Source organism: Mirounga angustirostris, unplaced genomic scaffold (assembly GCF_029215605.1).
Source record: "Mirounga angustirostris isolate CCGP_5_RB_7025 unplaced genomic scaffold, mMirAng1.0.hap1 SCAF_5, whole genome shotgun sequence".
Classification (NCBI taxonomy): Eukaryota; Metazoa; Chordata; class Mammalia; order Carnivora; family Phocidae; genus Mirounga; species Mirounga angustirostris.
In genome coordinates this window covers 114,974,007-114,991,019 of record NW_026991713.1, presented here as the reverse complement: position 1 = coordinate 114,991,019, position 17,013 = coordinate 114,974,007, and the positions used below count along the sequence as shown (strand labels likewise).

Genomic DNA, 17,013 nt, shown 5'->3' with positions numbered 1-17,013 from the left:
AGGCAGCACTTGAGCAAAGACCTTGGCAGCAAGAACAGGCCAGCTCCCCAGGGACAGGGTGAGGGAGCATCCTGGGCAGGGCTATATGGCCACTGCTCGGAGAGCCACTGAGTAGGAGGGAAAGTGGAGGAGGATTTGAGGTCAGAGAGGCAGGCCAGGCCACACAGCCTCACAGTCCCAAGAAAGAGTCTGGAATATATTATAAGTGCCTTGGGAAGCCATTTGAGGGTTTTTAACTGGGGATAATATCTGATTTTTTTTTAAAGATTTTATTTTTATTTATTTGACAGAGAGAGACACAGCGAGAGAGGGAACACAAGCAGGGGGAGTGGGAGAGGGAGAAGCAGGCTTCCCGCTGAGCAGGGAGCCTGATGCGGGGCTCGATCTTAGGACCCCGGGATCATGACCTGAGCCGAAGGCAGATGCTTAGCGACTGAGCCACCCAGGTGCCCCTAATATCTGATTTTTAAAGATCATCCTGGCTGCTTTGTGGAAAATGGATTGTAGGGGGAAAGATGACAGGCAGGGTGGCCTGTTGTACAGCCCACCTAGCACAGCAGCTCACTGTCCACGAACATGGGCTGCACTGGGTTGCTGACTTTACCTGTAAGATGAAAACACAAAAGGAAATGAGTAAAAAGAAAATTTGTAATTACTTAAACTATTTTAAACCACTGGATTGTCTATAAAAAGGGGGCCACATTGGCTGTATTTTCAGAGGGGAAGTGAAAAGAGAAGTTGATTGTTAGATGAAAAGGTAGGACAACTAGCTTAGTGAGTCGATTTGCTTCAACTGGAGGTTAAGAGACGGGTAGGAGATGACACCTGTTTCCTGCGGTGTATCAGAAAGCCAGAGAACTTCTCCATAACTTAGGTGGGTGAATTGCAACAGTAAACACAAAGCATGATCTATTTTCATTCAACAAAGAAGATGTAAAACAGAAGCCACTCTGATCAGTGGGAAAATAAAGAAAATGAAGAAGCCAAGTTGAATATTTGGTCTGATTTCAGACGCTCCAAATGTATCTCTTAAAACAAAAGCCTGTGAGCATAACTGAGACATACTTGCACATTACTGAATAACTGAGATGTGCTCATACATAATCTGCAATGTGGAAATCAAGTCTGTTTGACGTACTTGGCCCTCAAGTGTTCTGTGGGGTGTTGATATCATTTTGGATTGCGAATGATGTACACAGCTTACATTACAAAGCTTTTGGAACTGGAAACTCGTGAATTTCATATGTTTGTTCATTTGTTTTAAAGCTCTGTGACACAGGAGAACAACTCCATGTGTACATTTTAGCCCAGAAGCAAAAAACCTATAAAGGATTTAGGTCTAGGAAATTCTTTTATTTAACAACTTGCAAAGAAAAAAGGAGAAATTATAAAAACCATAAAGTCTTTACTGTAACAGATTAGAAAGGGGAGGTTTTTCCATGCTTAAGTCATTCTACCCTCTATCAAACAGCGTAGATATGAAAAGCGCTCTGTTTGCTGAATCACATATAACTGGGATCTAGCAATATTATGTGTTGGTATAGCTACTCTTCAGCTTGTAAATGTGATAGAAGCTGTGAAGAATAGTAAATATAATTTCTTCTTGCTAAAAGTCCCCAGCCTTCTCTTGGTTTTTTTATTTTCTAAGTTCTGTAATTGTAGATATTCGTAACTACATGTGGATTAAATTTAGTTTGCAATTTCTGCCAAAAGAATTTAAAAAAACAACCTTTCATCACTGTCAAATTATGTGGTTTAGGTTTTTTTTCTCTATATAAAAACAAAACAAAACACAAACATATGTTTTATTTTCTCAAGAATCCCTATGCAAAAATGAAATGTGGTCAAACATCATTAAATTATTCCCTCAGGGAGATTAAGTCTTCTCAATCCTAATATTGGCAGTGTTTCTTAGGACACGTAGCTACTCCATAGCAATAATTCTCAGCAGAGAGCAGTCAGTATGCCTTCTACACACAGAAAATAAATCATAGTAAAGCCCACTATTTGAGGATTTTCTGTTTTTTCTGTGCAACCCTCCATGCTTCATTTCTCAGGTCAGATGAGTGTATCTTTGACATTGTGGCACTTGGGCCTATCATTCTAAATACATCAAAAGACAAACATACAATAAAAAAAAAAAAAGCAACTATCCAACAAGAAGTTTCTGGGCTACAGGTTTTATAGATTTTAAAGGGAGAAAAAAGTATTTTTCAGACAAGCCTGGAGTAAAGGTCTAATTTGAATGATCCTGGGGAGAGGAAATGCACTTTTACTGCCCTGATGCCTGTGTTTTGACTCTCTGTGTGCAGGTGTTGAAAAGAGAAGGCATATATGAGTGCTTCAGTTTGTGGTCCCTGCCAGCCCCTCGCCCAGATTTCTATCTCCACCCAAACCCTCAGTTGTTTTCCATAACTGTGCATAACAATCCACAGGAACTGTGCTCTTCATTCTGTACACTACAGAACGCGTTCAAGATCAGATTGCGTGGAAGTGGGACAGGAGAGGCAGTTTCTCAGCGGCTCAGAACCTAACCCAAACTTTTGGGGAGGAAGAAATGTTACCAATTGTGTGGCCTCTCCAGTCCATCTGTTCACATTTTTCGTAGGGATAAGTCTCACTTGTGAGTAGCCAGCGCCAACCCTAGACAAACAGAATAGGCAGAACTTGTCTTTAGCTATTTCACACTTCTCTTTTCAAGTTAGAATAGAAATTCAAGCAAGGGTAGTATCAGGTGGTTCTGACGGACGATGTTTCCAGGCGTCCTCCGCTGGTGTGCGTTGTGTGTGTAGTTGCAGGCACGGCGGGCTGATGGGCAAGCAGCGCTGTGTGAAAAGGGAAGCGCGACACTTCCTTCGGGCCTTGCAATCAAAGATAGACTCCAACTTGATTGACTCTAAACCTACTTCCCACTTAATTAGGTAGGATCAGTGATCTTGGTAAAGAATAAAATAAAAGCACGGGTCTTCCCAGAAGGAGTTCTAGGAAATCTTCCCTAAACATAAATTAAGGCTTAGTGGGCACATTTCCATTGTTCCTTTTGAAGACTGGGTATATAGCCCCATTGTAACCGGTAGCACTCATAAATAACAACTACCGTAATTAGAAACACACTACAAATGCACAGGTGTCAGGAAAAATTCAGACCCTAGCTGTATTACATCATGAATTAATTCTGTTATATTACATCAGAATCATGGTCTCTCTGGGGGGGTCAGAAGATTTAATAACTTTGCCAAGTTGCCTGGGGAAAAAAACAGTGAAATCCTATGTCTTTTTGAAGATAAGTAAACTCTGCTGCCATCAGACCCTCCAGATTTGGAATGGGATAATGACTAATTTGACTGTGAAATCAGTACAGTAGAATTTTTAAAAACTGAAATGAAAAGTAAATTTGATCGCTGATTTGCCTGCATGCCTCCCTAATAGCTTGTTTCTCAGTCTTCATTCATTTTGCTCAATCCACCTCTAATCTCAAACATGTTCTGCTGTGGCACAGCCTGTTCGGCCCCCGTCAGGCCTCTCAGTGGTTCTGTGTCCCTTGTACCCTGACCTTCAAAACAATTATAGAGTAACCAGCTTGGTCTTGCCAGTATCAGAACCCTCGGGTTGCATGAAATAGGACTCAGCTCCAGCTAAACAAAAGAGAAGAATTTATTATAGACACACTTTGAATCAAGACATGCTTCTGGGCTCCAGGATGAACCTGGACAAGTGCCAGAAAGATGTCATGAAAGTGGGAAGTCAGCACTTCTTTGATTCTGCTTGTTTCCTGTCTCCTTCACCAGAATGCAGAGCGTCCGAAGGCTGGGCAAAGACTTTATTATGAGTGGGGGTTTTGGTTTTGTTTTGTTTTTTGTGAATTGGTTTCTCGACCTCTATATTCTTAGCACCTTAGACAAGTACTGAGCATCTGAATTCATATTGAGTGACTTTGCAGGACCCATTCTTACTTAAATTCGCAGAGACGGTAGAGCTTTGAAACCTTAATCTCCGTGGCCTTCTCCAGTTGCAGAAATTTACTGGCTGCTCTGTGGCTCTATCCTCAGCTTGTTGTCAGGGTGCACATGAATGATAACAGCACTAAGTCACTGATGGTGGATGAGCGGCAATTGGCCCGAGACGTTCTAGACAACCTTTTTGAGAAAACCCATTGTGACTGCAACGTAGACTGGTGTCTTTATGAAATATACACAGAACTGCAAATTGGTAAGTCCCATCCCCCATAATAGACTGCTCCAGAAACCTGTGGGTTTGCTTTATGATGGGTTTTGGTCTATTATTAAGAAGAATTTGGTTCAAGGCTATCAAGACTTGGCACAAATCACTCCCCTTATGTCAGATTCAGTGCTTGCCTCTTCATTTCTCTGTGGTGAAGAGACTCGGATTGTTGCAAGTGGCCACACCTTGGGGGAGGTCAGGATTATCTTTTTTTTCAAGATTTTATTTATTTATTTGACAGAGAGAGACACAGTGAGAGAGGGAACACAAGCAGGGGGAGTGGGAGAGGGAGAAGCAGGCTTCCTGCGGAGCAGGGAGCCCGATGCGGGGCTCGATCCCAGGACCCCGGGGTCATGACCTGAGCCAAAGGCAGAGGCTTAACGACTGAGCCACCCAGGCCCCCCTGAGATGTCAGCATTATTATTGCCACTTCTCTGGTGGTTCCATAAGGAAAACAAAGTGACAGGATGATACTTCTTGCTGCATGCTTAGTAAATTGAGCAGATTGTGGGAGGGCCTGCGTATCTGCAGCTAATATCTCTTTAGCGTTTGCTTCTTTAAACTATAGCGTAACTCTGCCGTACATCAATGTTCATTTCTCCTCCACCATCCCCACTCACTTTGTCGACTTGACGAGGCTTAGCCCCAAAGAGCAAAAGACAGTTGGTAGAAATTAATGGAGTTTAAAAAAAAAAAAAGTAAAAAAGCAATTAAAGAAACATTCTTGTTACTTCTCCTTCTCATTGTTAAGGTCACTCAGAACAGTTTTTTCTCTCAGGAGAGCTTGGTGGAATACAGAATTGCCTGCTTTAGAAGCTTTCAGTGAATTTTTTTTTTTCTGAAGTAAAAGTTCTACACTGAAATCTCTTGAAATACTTTTTAACTCTCTGAGTCAAATAGAGAAATGAAAGCCTTCCTTTATGTTTAGGTTTGGTTCAGATATGCATACATTGTTTTTAGAGTCTTCAGGGGTGATGTTTTAGAGAACATATCAGATGTCTCCCAATTTCATTCAGAGTTGTTTGGCCAATTATTGCTTCATGGTCCTCCTTACGGATAGGATGTTTACCTCCATCTGGGACTATTTAAAGTCAGAAATGCTAATAAGAAAAAAGTGCAGTGACTGGCCATTATCACGATATTGTATGTTCATCTGCCATGTTTTTTTTTTATGGCAAATAAGTTGACCTGATACTGAATAAGAAATGTAATAGGGGTGTTACAATATGACATCATGTAAGAATTAGGAATTTCTAAAAACCAATGAAAGGTTGGAAGCATTGTGTTTAACTTAGTACTAGCTTATTTCTCTGTTGGAAAGCCTAATGTTTTGGGTCCAAAAGAATGCTTTTTCTTGTTTCATCAGAAAGGATTTTTGAAGACCATGAAAATGTTGTTGAAGTCTTATCAGACTGGACAAGAGACACAGAAAATAAAGTGCTGTTTCTGGAGAAAGAGGAAAAATATGCTGTATTTAAAAACCCCCAGGTAAGATAACTTGTATATAGTTAAACCATATAAAGTATAGAGGATTTTTTTTTTTTTTAGTGTCACCTGTATACTAACAAACATCATTCACTGTCTCACAAAATACTGCAAATGTATTCCTTTAAAAAAACACAAACCCAACTCTTAGGTCATATGTCAACTAATAGGCCCCTGAAGGATTTAGAAAGAAAAGAAACCCATTTGTTTCTTTGGATTCAGCATCCAAAGCATATCTGTCTGTTGACTAATCCTCTTCTTCTGTCCTTATTTCCATTTGGCTACATTAATTCAAGATACCTTGATGCACAAAGGGTCATTAATGCTTCGTGTTTTAAAGACACTCCTTTTTGCTGTTGTTAATATTTGGTGCTTATTGATGCTGGGATAACTAAAGAGAGCACCTAGAAAATGTACAGTTTATTGTGATTCAATTCTACAAACAGTCTACATAATAAAAAGCATTGTTCTCCATATCTGAAAAGGCTTCCCCCAAGTCATATGTACAAGGATGTCACAGGAGCATAGGCCTTTTCCCACTGAGGCCTCCAGCCAACCGTAATTGCGTGAGGGTCATTAAGTCTTTTTCGGAAAGTCAAAGAATGTTAGACACAGACGAGATCATTGGGGACATCCAGACACCTTCATATTTTACAGGTTAAAAGAACCAAGTCCTGGGGTGCCTGGATGGCTCAGTCGGTTAAGTGGCCAACTTTTGCTTTTGGCTTGGGTCATGATCTCAGGGTCCTGGGATCAAGCCCTGTGTTGGGCTCCATGCTTAGGGGGGAGTCTGCTTGAGGATTCTCTGTCTCCCTCTTTTTCTGCCCCTCCCCCTGTGCGCTCTCTCTCTCTCTAAAACAAATCAATCTTTAAAAAAAAAAAAACTAAGTCCCATATCACTAGAGGCAGAAATAGAAGGGTACTCTCAGCTTCCTCATGAGAAAATATTCTTTCCCTTGCACTGTGCTTTTTTCTAGAGTCACCTCTAGGTTTTGTGGTGGCTCACTGACAACAAAGCAATTAAAGATACTATTGTCTTTGACAAATAATGAACGGTAAAAGTATGGTTGACCCTTGAATAACACATTGGGGGTTCGGGGAGAGGTTAGGGGCATCAACCACCTATGCAGTTGAAAATCTGTGTATAACTTTTCACTCCCCAGAAACTTAATTACTAATAGCCCACTGTTGACTGGGAAGCCTTACCAATAACATAAACTGTTAATTAACACATATTTTGTATGTTATATGTCTTATATAATGTGTTCTGACAATAAAGTAAGGTAGGAAAAAAATTATTAATAAAATCATAAGGAAGAGAAAGTATGTTTATAGTCCTGTACTGTACTTATCAAAAAAAATCTGTGTATAAATGGACCTTGAGTTGTTCAGGGATCAACTACACAAAGTTTCAAACCATAACTACCTTCAATGGCATGATTTAATGCCTGTTATTTAGGGTACCATCTCAGCTTCTGTAACAAAGAGACTCCCCAAAATCAGTGGCTCAAACCAGCTAGAAGCTTAATTCTTCCTCACATACCAGTCCAGATATAGGGGGCTGTGCCGTCCTCAACACGTGGCTTCTATCTCTGGGCCCAAGGCAGCTATTTTCACCGGGCCATTTTCCAGTCCTTAGGGAGGGAAGAAAGAGCCAGGGAAGTGTACAACCAGATTTCTTACTAGAAAGACCTAGAAATGACACTTTTACTTCTGCTTCCATCCCATTAGCCAGCACTTAGTTACATGGTGATATTGAGCTACACAAGAAGCTGACAAAAGCAATCTCTATCTGAACAACCATACACATAACTACAACTGGGAGTTACATTCAGAGTCCCCACCTTCTACAGTTCCTCCAGAAAGAAACTTTCACATTGAGTCTATAAAAATGGTGCTCAAGAGGTTGTGTAACATGGCCATAGTATTGTATTAACCAAGAGGAGGAGGAGGAAAATGGGTGTTAGTGGATCTGCAGCTTGCCGTGGCATCTAATGCATCAGCACACAAAACATAACTGCACACTATGAATGTTTACAAAGTGCACATCCCATTTAACTGCCACGCGTGTCAAGATAAATAGTATACCAGCAGACTCACTATACCCTTCCCAGCCATTGATCCCCATTACCAAGATAATCATGATTCCAACCTCTCTGGCCTTGGTTTTTCTGGCTTTTGAACTTTACATAAAATGGAATCATCATTATTCTTTGGTGTTTACCTTCATTCATGTTGTTGCATATGGCAGTCCATAGTTTGTTCTTTTTCTTTGCCCTTTAGTATTCCATTGTGTGACTGTACCAGAATAAGCTTATCTGTTGTATTATTGATGGACATTTGATTTTTTATCTAGTTCGAGGCTTTAACAAGTAATGCTGTTGAGAACATTCTCATACCTGTCTTTTGCTGAACATATGTAGACTTTTTTCTTGTATATATACTTACAAGTACAATTGCTGGATCACAGGTTATGCACATATTTAGCCTTAGGATAAAGTGCCAAGCAGTTTCCCAAAGTGATTGCATGATTTGCCTTCATTAGTATTGTATGAGAATTCCTGTTATTCCAAGTCCTTGCCAGCCCTTGGTGCTGCCATTAAAAAATAAATAAAATTAGCTATTCTGTGTGAATGTGTAGTGGTATCGCCTGTGGTTTTAAGTTGAATTTTCTATTGCCAAAGATTTGAGTACCTTTCCAAATGTTTATTATCCATGTAAATATCCATTTCTGTGAGGAGCCTGTTCAAGTCCTCTGCCATGATTCTCAGCCTCTCATCGGGGGCGGGGAGGGGATGTGGCTCTCAGAATGTCTCAGCGCCTCTTTATGGTTCCTTTCTCTTTTGGATCTTGGCCCCTTGAGTCCTGGTTGCCTCCATAGCTCTCCAAAGCCCTTTGCACAGATATATTTTAATCCAGCTTTTCTAGCTGTTTTTGTGGAGCTTTGGTCTGACTGCAAGCTACTCTATCATAGGAGGAAGCAGAAATCCTCCTGCTGAATTCTTCTGGATAATAATATGTTCTTAAAAACTATATAAGTATATTCTTGTAATTTACAATCACATTTAAAGACCATAATGGAAGTGGAAGCATTTTTGAAGTTGCTGATTTTAAGTATTTCCATTTTCTCAGTGTTTGGTTGCATAATCTATCTTCTGGTCAGTGCTCTGCGTGAATAGCTACTTCAGCATGCTGACCTTAGGGCTCTTGCCTTGTTCTTGAAGTAGACTGTGACCATTCCCATGTTGATACCATGACTCCTAAAAGGGAGGCTTTGTAATTTTGAAATACCCACAGTCCCTTTGTAAAACCTGTATGCTGAGACCCTTTGATCGTTTTTAACAGGAACTTTTTTTTAAGTTTACACCAAAAGAATAACAAATCCTAGAGAAGAGTATTTCCGGAGGAAGTTTCTTATGGAAACAAAATCTGGAGATTCTTTTGTTTAATTGCCTTAGATTTTCTCCTCAAGCAGTATCTCAAGCAGTTAATTCAAAAATCCAAATCCATCCTGTATTTCATTTGGGTTGTTAGTTATTTTTAAACATAATTGTCAACATTTACACGTAGTGGCGAATCCCAGAACAGAGTAGTGCCTACTGATATCTGCTTCCACTCCCTAGTCTGGGCTACATCTGTGAGCCTACAGGCTTGATCTTCGGGCCCAGATGGATTAGGGTGCTGTCTAGGAACTCTTCCAAGGGTTAGTTAGAAACTGTGCACGAAGAACTAGTTTTAACCAGAAATTATAAAAGGAAAAGGCTAAGACTCTGAACAATTTATTTATTCTTCTCAAAAGGTTTCAAAATATTGAATGTCTTTCCCAGGTTGACTTATATGATGAAACTTTAGTGGACTTCACTCCATTTGCTTGGCTTTAGCAAACGTTATGGAGTATCTGTTTACACGTGTAACCTGCGCTATTTATGGAGGATACAAAAATGAAGATCATCTTTGCTCTTCCAGCTTTAAGAGGAGAGCGGTGTAGGATGAAGTCCCAGTGCACAAAATGCTCCTGACAGTACAGAAGAGCTTTAGTGAAGGTGTATGCTGAGAAGTTTAGCTTTGTAATTACTATATTAGTTCATAAAAACCCAAGGTTAGAAGGTCAGTGAAAGTAGGAACTGGGCAGTCAGTTAACCCCTCAGACCTCACCCTAAGGAAAAAATATCCTCCACACAGATGCAAAGAGAGTACAGCTCAAGGCAGACCACAGATTTTGCCTGTTGACAGTTACTGCCTACAGAACAATCTTGCCCTGATTTAGTATGAGAGAAGAGGAAAAACCAACATTGTGTTTATGACAAAATACTGCAGAACCGGACAGGAAATAGCATCTGAAAGACCTTCTAGACAATATATCAATACAATTAATGAACTGCAGGATTCAGAAGAAAATTGTAGAAAATTGTTATCTTCAGTAGAAGGCGGTCAGATATGGTCCAAATAAACCGAGTAGAAAGGGCAACTAATAGTAAAAGAAAAGAGGATGGGAGGGAAAAAAAGGGAAGTGGGATCTGAAGGGGGACATGCACCCCGATTTTTATAATAGCTTTTTTTTTAATAGACTTTATTTTTTGGAGCAGTTTTCAGTTCACAGTAAAATTGAGAAAATTCCTATATACTCTCTACACATGCATAGCCTCCCCCAGTGTAAGCATCCTCCACCACAGTGGTGTATTTGTTACAATCAGTGAACCTACATTGACATGCCATTATCACCCAAGTCCACGGTGTACATTAGGGTTCACTCTTGGTGGTGTACAATAAGCTTTTTTAACATTTGGAAAATTTTACATTGTTCCTTGTTTTTCCCCATGAACTATTCCCATTCTGTTTTCTCCACAAAGATTTCTCCTACTATAATATATTTCTATGTTTCTAAGTCTCTTCTTGATCTCTCTCATACTTCTCTTCAACAAATTGTTTATAAATTGATAAGTAATTTTTTATATCCTGTCATCATAAGGCACTTAAGTGTTAAGAAATTACACAATTGGTTAAAACAACTTAAAAACATTAAAATCATAAATATTGGTATTAAGCTTAAAAAAGAAAAATCTGGGGGGATTTGTTCCAGGATAAAGGGATGAATGTTCAGTATCAATTATATTGCTGTTTTTCGTTTCTATAAAAGTTAAGTACTTTTTATAGATATCAGTGTGAAAAACCTTATTCCTATAAATAAGTGGATGAGAATAGAAGAGTTTTGTGAGAGCAATGCCATTCCGTTTCTTGAACTCCTTCCAAGTTATCTGTCACTGAGGGATCAATGATGCTTCTTCTAAAATTTTTTTTTTAAGATTTTATTTATTTATTTGACAGAGAGAGAGACAGCGAGAGAGGGAACACAAGTAGGGGGAGAGGGAGAGGGAGAAGCAGGCTCTCTGCGGAGCAGGGAGCCCGATGTGGGGCTCGATCCCAGGACCCTGGGATTATGACCTGAGCCGAAGGCAGACGCTTAATGACTGAGCCACGCAGGCACCCCAGTGACGCTTCTTTTAATACACCACCTGACAAGATGATTAGGTGCCTGCCTTCCATTGTGGAGAAGCAGAGTTAGAAACCACTTGACCTCCAAAAAGATTTGTTTTGAGTGGCGAGTCTTTCCCTCTCTCAACACCTGTGTTTCAAGTTGTCCCTTTGTTTGGAGCTTTTGAACTTCCCACCCAGGTCAGTAAGATTCGGTGTGGCTGTAAGGTGTGCCTTTCTCGTGTGAAGTGGGAAAAGGGCCTTCCGTTCTCAGGCAGGTCCACTTTAGAGAAGAGTACACATGGAAGTTGAGGATGTGGAACTTGATGCCCATGTACCCTTCAAGCGGCTTCAGTACACGCTCCAAAGGGGACACAGTTTAAAGGCCCCTGGCCTTGAATGGTGGCTCCGGCTCCCCCAGAGTTAACTGTCTCCCTACTTCTGAATCTGTCACAACTACTCTAAAATGATGATTTGTGTCATTTTCATCTTCAACTCTCAGGAGGCTCAAAGAGGGTGGGTGCTACTGAACTTCTTGTCAACCAGTAAGGACACTTAGCTAACTATAGCCAGTGAAGTGTATATTGTAATGGGAACAGACTAGGAGACTCTGGGAGCCTCCAGCAGGAGGGTCTTCCAGTTCTTGGGGTCAGAGGCAGCCTTCCTGAGGAAGCAATGTTTCTGATGTTCACCAAGGGAATTGAGATGAGGGAGAGAGGCAGGGGGGGAGATTCTAAGCTATAGTGCAGGATTATCAAGGCCCAGAATCAAGATTGTATGCCATGTTCAAGGAGTAGAAAGGCCCACTGAGGCTGCTGTGGAGAACGCTGTGGGGACAGTGGTGTGCCCGGCCAGGTTGGTGGGCCTGCCACACTGTGCTGAGAGTTTTCAGCATCATAAATATGGCATCTTCTGTTCAAGTTTGCCTTCTACAAAACTGCCTCTCCCTGGAAAGCATTCTCATGGAGTGGCCAAGATTGTGGATCCTAAAGTTAGATGGGTGGGATTTGAATCCTGATTCCATTGCTTTTTAGCCGTGGGCCCTTGAGCAAATCATTTAACTTCACCAAGTCTCTATTTTCTTGTCTGAAAATGGAGATAATTTGTTTTTAGAAGTGTGCGGGGAGAATTAAAGGCTATCATCCACACAAAGAGTAATAATTATCATTATTTTAGTTTGCTTCATTGTTGAGAATAGTCTGGAGAAGAGAAACAGTGGAGGCACGCAGGAGGGTGGTAGCCACTCTCCAGCGGTTGCTCTCAGATTAGGGTGATCACAGTGGAGCCAGACCAGACTTTGATCTAGGACAGTGGTGTTGTATAATCGCGGAAGTTTTGGGCAAGGACTCAAAGAAGTGTGAATAGGAGTCTAACCTCAGGCTACCTGAAGTTGTTCAGGACAAACTAAGGGGGTAAGGATTTAATCCCTAGGTTCCCCAGGATGCCAGGTATTTGCTCAAGATGCTCAAAACCAGCAAACATTTCTTGAGCATCTACATTGTCCTAGAATAAAGCCAGGGAAGAGACTGTAGGCAAGATGCAAGGGCCTATCTGCCGGATGTAATGGACAGAAGGAGCAGAAGCATCTAGGAACTAGTGTGAAAATAAAAACAGCAACCAGCATTCTTTAGGAAGTGAGGTCCATGCAGAGGACAAATGAGTGACATGGGGACATTCTGTTTGGCTGTGTGCCTGGGGGCATGGGGTCAGTAGCCAGTGAAGTATAGCCAGGATACTGTGGGCTGAGGAAGGGTATTTAGCACTGTATCCTAAGCACTGAGACAAAGTTGTCAGAGATGGGGACCTGTTCTAGCCCAGGTTCCAGGGTGTAGACTTTAAAGGCTGTAGGCTGATGGGCAGGAAAATCCAGGATGAGGAAGGGGAGATGTCATGTTCTACTCATTAACAACTGTGGCTGTTCTATAACTGAGAAAGTTTCCCAAGGTTTCAAATGTCCCAGAAACTTAAGCATCTTCTCAAAGAGAAAGAGTCTGAAGAAATTCTTTTGTATTTCTATTTTGCATTTCAAGTAGGCCTGATGACTAGAAGAAGAGAATAAAAAGGATGGGGTGGGAGGCAATGTGGAATCCCACAGGGAATGGAGGACAGGCCTCTGTGCAAGCCCACCCCCAATATTTATTAGGGCCCGGGGCAAGAGTAGATTGAAGGCTTATATACCATATATCTATATATTTAAAGTTCTAAATCAAGTTAATAAGCAGTTAAATGTGTTCTATCTTCTTACCTTAATGCCTTCATAATGACCTAAAAGTTTGGACTTAGTATTCCTAGATTTCTTTGAGTTCTGTGCAAGGTGGTATCTTGGAGCTGCTCATGGCCTACCTCTAGACGTCCCCCCCCCCCCCCGCCCCACCCATCCCATCCATCCTGCACCATGGGAGCCTTGCATGCATGATGTGGATGATCCAGCCCAGAGAGTAGACTCCAGACAACCCATCACTCCCCTGCAACGAGCTGCCCCTTGGCCGCCCTCTGGCCTAGGATGTAACATCTACCCTTGGGAGGATGGATATAGGGCAGAGTCTCAGAGCCATTTGGGCAGGGAAGTCCAAGGGTCTGGGTTTGTAGAGTGTGGACTGAAATGTAGGGGGATCATTGGCTCCAAGTGGGCATATCCTTTTAGCCCCTCAGACTTGTCGCCCTGTGAGTAGGGGAGTGGCTGGGTGAAGGTTAGAGCAGAGACCCTCTAAAGAGTGGAGTCAGGGCAGGGGCCCCTCTTGCCCAGGTGGTACTGTTTCTTTTGGGTAAAGTGGGTTAGGACACCTACTCTCTCTCTTTTTTTTTAAGATTTTTTAATTTATTTATTGGAGAGAGAGAGAGCATGCGTGCAAGAGGGAGGAGTAGAGGGAGAGGGAGAAGCAGACGCCCCGCTGAACAGACAGCCGGACGCAGGGCTCAATCCCAGACCCTGAGATCATGACCTGGGCTGAAGGCAGACACTTAACCCACTGAGCCACCCAGGAGCACCGGGACACTTACTATCCTAATAAAAGCAACTTTATTTTAAAAGCAGCTTAGTTTCTCAGCCTGGTTGTCGTTAGAAAAGTTCCTCTTCCCAGTTGATTGGAAGCACAGGGTTGTCTGCTATTCCTAAATAAGGCCTGCTGTTGAAGTGGAAGTCAGCTGCAACCTGAAGAGTTTTGTTTCCCAGGGTCATGCCAACACAAAGTCCCACTATGCAGAGACCAGTGATGTTGCCTGGAAACCAGAAGAGAGGTGTAAGGACTGAGGAGTGTGTCTGGAGGTAGAGAAGCTCTGCAGTATTAACATTAGCCATTCTTCTTGCTGGGAGCCTGAACAATCTGTTTTTCAAAGAAGGTACTGGTGAATCAGTTAATATGAGGTGGCTTGCTTAGTGAATTTCTTTTTATTTCTTTTAGTAACATATTTTATTTTTCTGACTTCAAAAATAACATCAACTTATTGTAAGGGAAAAAAGTTGACAAACAGAAGAAATGAAATTTAAATTATCCATAATCCTGCACTCCAACAATGATCGTTGTTGATATTTTAGGCAATGTTCATTCCATCATCTGTTCTGTTCCTTAACTGAAATTTGGTGGTGGTTGTGGTTCAGTGATGGCTGCACGAGTGAGGAACAGAGAGAGAAACATAACTTCATTCTGCTCCTCAGGTGCAGAAGGGTACCAGCCACTGAGGGAGAAAATTAACATGGTGGAATGATCATGGCATCTTTCTGCCATTCCTTTCCACCCTCCCTCTCCCACCAAGGTTCATCTTTGACCATCCAGGACCAGGCCCAGCAGGAAGAACTCTTACAGTAATCACATTTCTGGTCTCCAATATGGCTTCCTATGTTAAAGGAAAGTCTACCCTTGGCTTCAGTGCCCTAGATCCACTCACCAGCCAGGGTGGGCGTGTGTATCAGTCAGTGTTCAATGCATAAAAACAACCTCCGAATCCCAGTGGCTTACAGTCACAGACATTTCCTCTCTCCTGGGTCATCATCCTTGGTTCCAGAATGTGAGTCATGTCTTGTCTCTCACTGTCCTCAAACCAGTAGCTCCCTGTGACACATGCTTCTCACGGTGAATGGCAAGAGTACAGGGGGTTGTGTGGAAACACATGACACAGCCTCTCAAGTCCTCTGCTCAGAATCGATGCCCTTCCACCCACATTCTTGTTCTGCCAAAGCAAGTCACGTGGCTAAGCCCAACACAAGTGGGGCAAGGACAGGAATTCCACCCATGGTAGGCGAAGGCACCGCTCCGTCACTTGATGACGGGCCCCGAGTGTATTCGGACATGGGGAGAAGAGAAGAATTGGCAGGGAGAGTCTGGTCTTCAGCTGTGCTGCATTAGTCCCGAGCCGTAGCCAGACTGGTGGCTCGAAGATACCCAGGCCTTAACTACCTCCAGGCCTTTGTACATGCTTCTCTTCCTGCCTCAAATGTTTTCCTCATTCCTTTTCCCTATCTGAATATGGAACATCTTCCAGGCCTGGTTCAAACTTTGACCCCCTCTGCAAAGCCTTCCTTGACCATTTCAGCCTACAGTGATTGTCTTCCTTTCTGAAAACCTATAGAAATGGCTCATTTTGAATTTATGCAGTGTCTCATGTAGCTCCCCATCTATAGATCATAGCCATCTATTTATACATATCTTCTCAATGAGACAGAAAAAGATTCTCAGAACAGGGGTATTTTACATGTAGAGGGTTCTCACAGATCTTTATTCATGGACTGATAACTGCTTGGTTTGCTCTTAATTCCAAGAAGGTGGTATTTTAAAAGTAATGTATTTTTAAAATATATTTTAAAAAGTAATGCTCTGTTTCTTTGCTTTTCAGCTGCCTCCGAATCTTGCATTTTCAGCTGTGAGAAAAGGGAGCAAGCTGTAACTGAAAGTCTCATTTCCCATTTTAAAGTTCTCTTATTGTTCAGCTCAGATTGCCCACAGCTCCATGTGTAACAGATAATGAGTTCACTCTTGAGCTCTGCTGCTTGCTACAGAGCAGCCCAAACTGCGTTGGCTGACCACCCGACTGATGAAAAGTTCTGACCCAAGGGCGATCAGTCCGTTCTAAGGACTAAGCTCCCTGAACTCCAGCTCTGGTTTACTTTGTGTTTTTTCCATTTTCTTTAAAACGAAAACAGTATAGCACCATCACTTGGAGAGGGAAAAAACTTATTCTGAGCTGAAAAAGTGAGAGGGGTCTCAGAGAAAATCTCAGAGAAGACACAACTGCAGATCCTGACCCTTTGGGATATCCTCATAAAATGAGGCCCTTCACAGTTTAGAAAGGCTTTTCCCTTACCTATCCCTGCAGGTGCTCTCCTTTTCCCAGATGACGATGAAAAGCGCATGCTACAGGGTTTCCTCATTCGTGTTCTCTGCTCATTCTTTCATACATAATTCACATTTCCAGGACTCTCCAGCGAGGGGTACTTGGGCGCAGCACTCTGCATTCACTCTTATGACTGCTCGTTGTTTTTTATTTTGGCAAAATATACATAAGATGGAATTTACCACTGTAATCATTTTTAAGTATAGTTCAGTGGCATTAAGTGCATCTACACTGTTGTGGATCTGGGTTCTCTCCTATGGTATTTAGAGCATTTTAATGCTGAGAAAAAAAGAGAAGGTTTTTTTTGTTTTGTTTTTTAAAGATTTGATTTATTTATCTGACAGAGAGAGTGATAGAGCAGGAACACAAGCAGGGGGAGTGGGAGAAGGAGAAGCAGGCTTCCCGCAGAGCGGGGAGCCCGATGCGGGGCTCGATCCCACGACCCTAGGATCATGACCTGAGCCGAAGGCAGACGCCTAACGACTGAGCCACCCAGGCGCCCCTAGA

At 42.1% G+C, this 17,013-nt stretch overlaps 1 protein-coding gene across 3 annotated transcripts in view; it reads left to right on the top strand.

Annotated features, from left to right (window-relative positions):
- Positions 1–17,013, top strand: part of APBB1IP (amyloid beta precursor protein binding family B member 1 interacting protein) — a 115,966-nt gene that overhangs the window by 59,842 nt on the left and 39,111 nt on the right. For all 3 annotated transcript variants that reach the window (XM_064591934.1, XM_054507320.2, XM_045874269.3), the window contains exons 6-7: positions 4,050–4,209; positions 5,588–5,709. In XM_064591934.1, the coding sequence (XP_064448004.1) occupies positions 4,050–4,209; positions 5,588–5,709 (282 nt within the window). The remainder of the gene's footprint in view (positions 1–4,049; positions 4,210–5,587; positions 5,710–17,013) is intronic.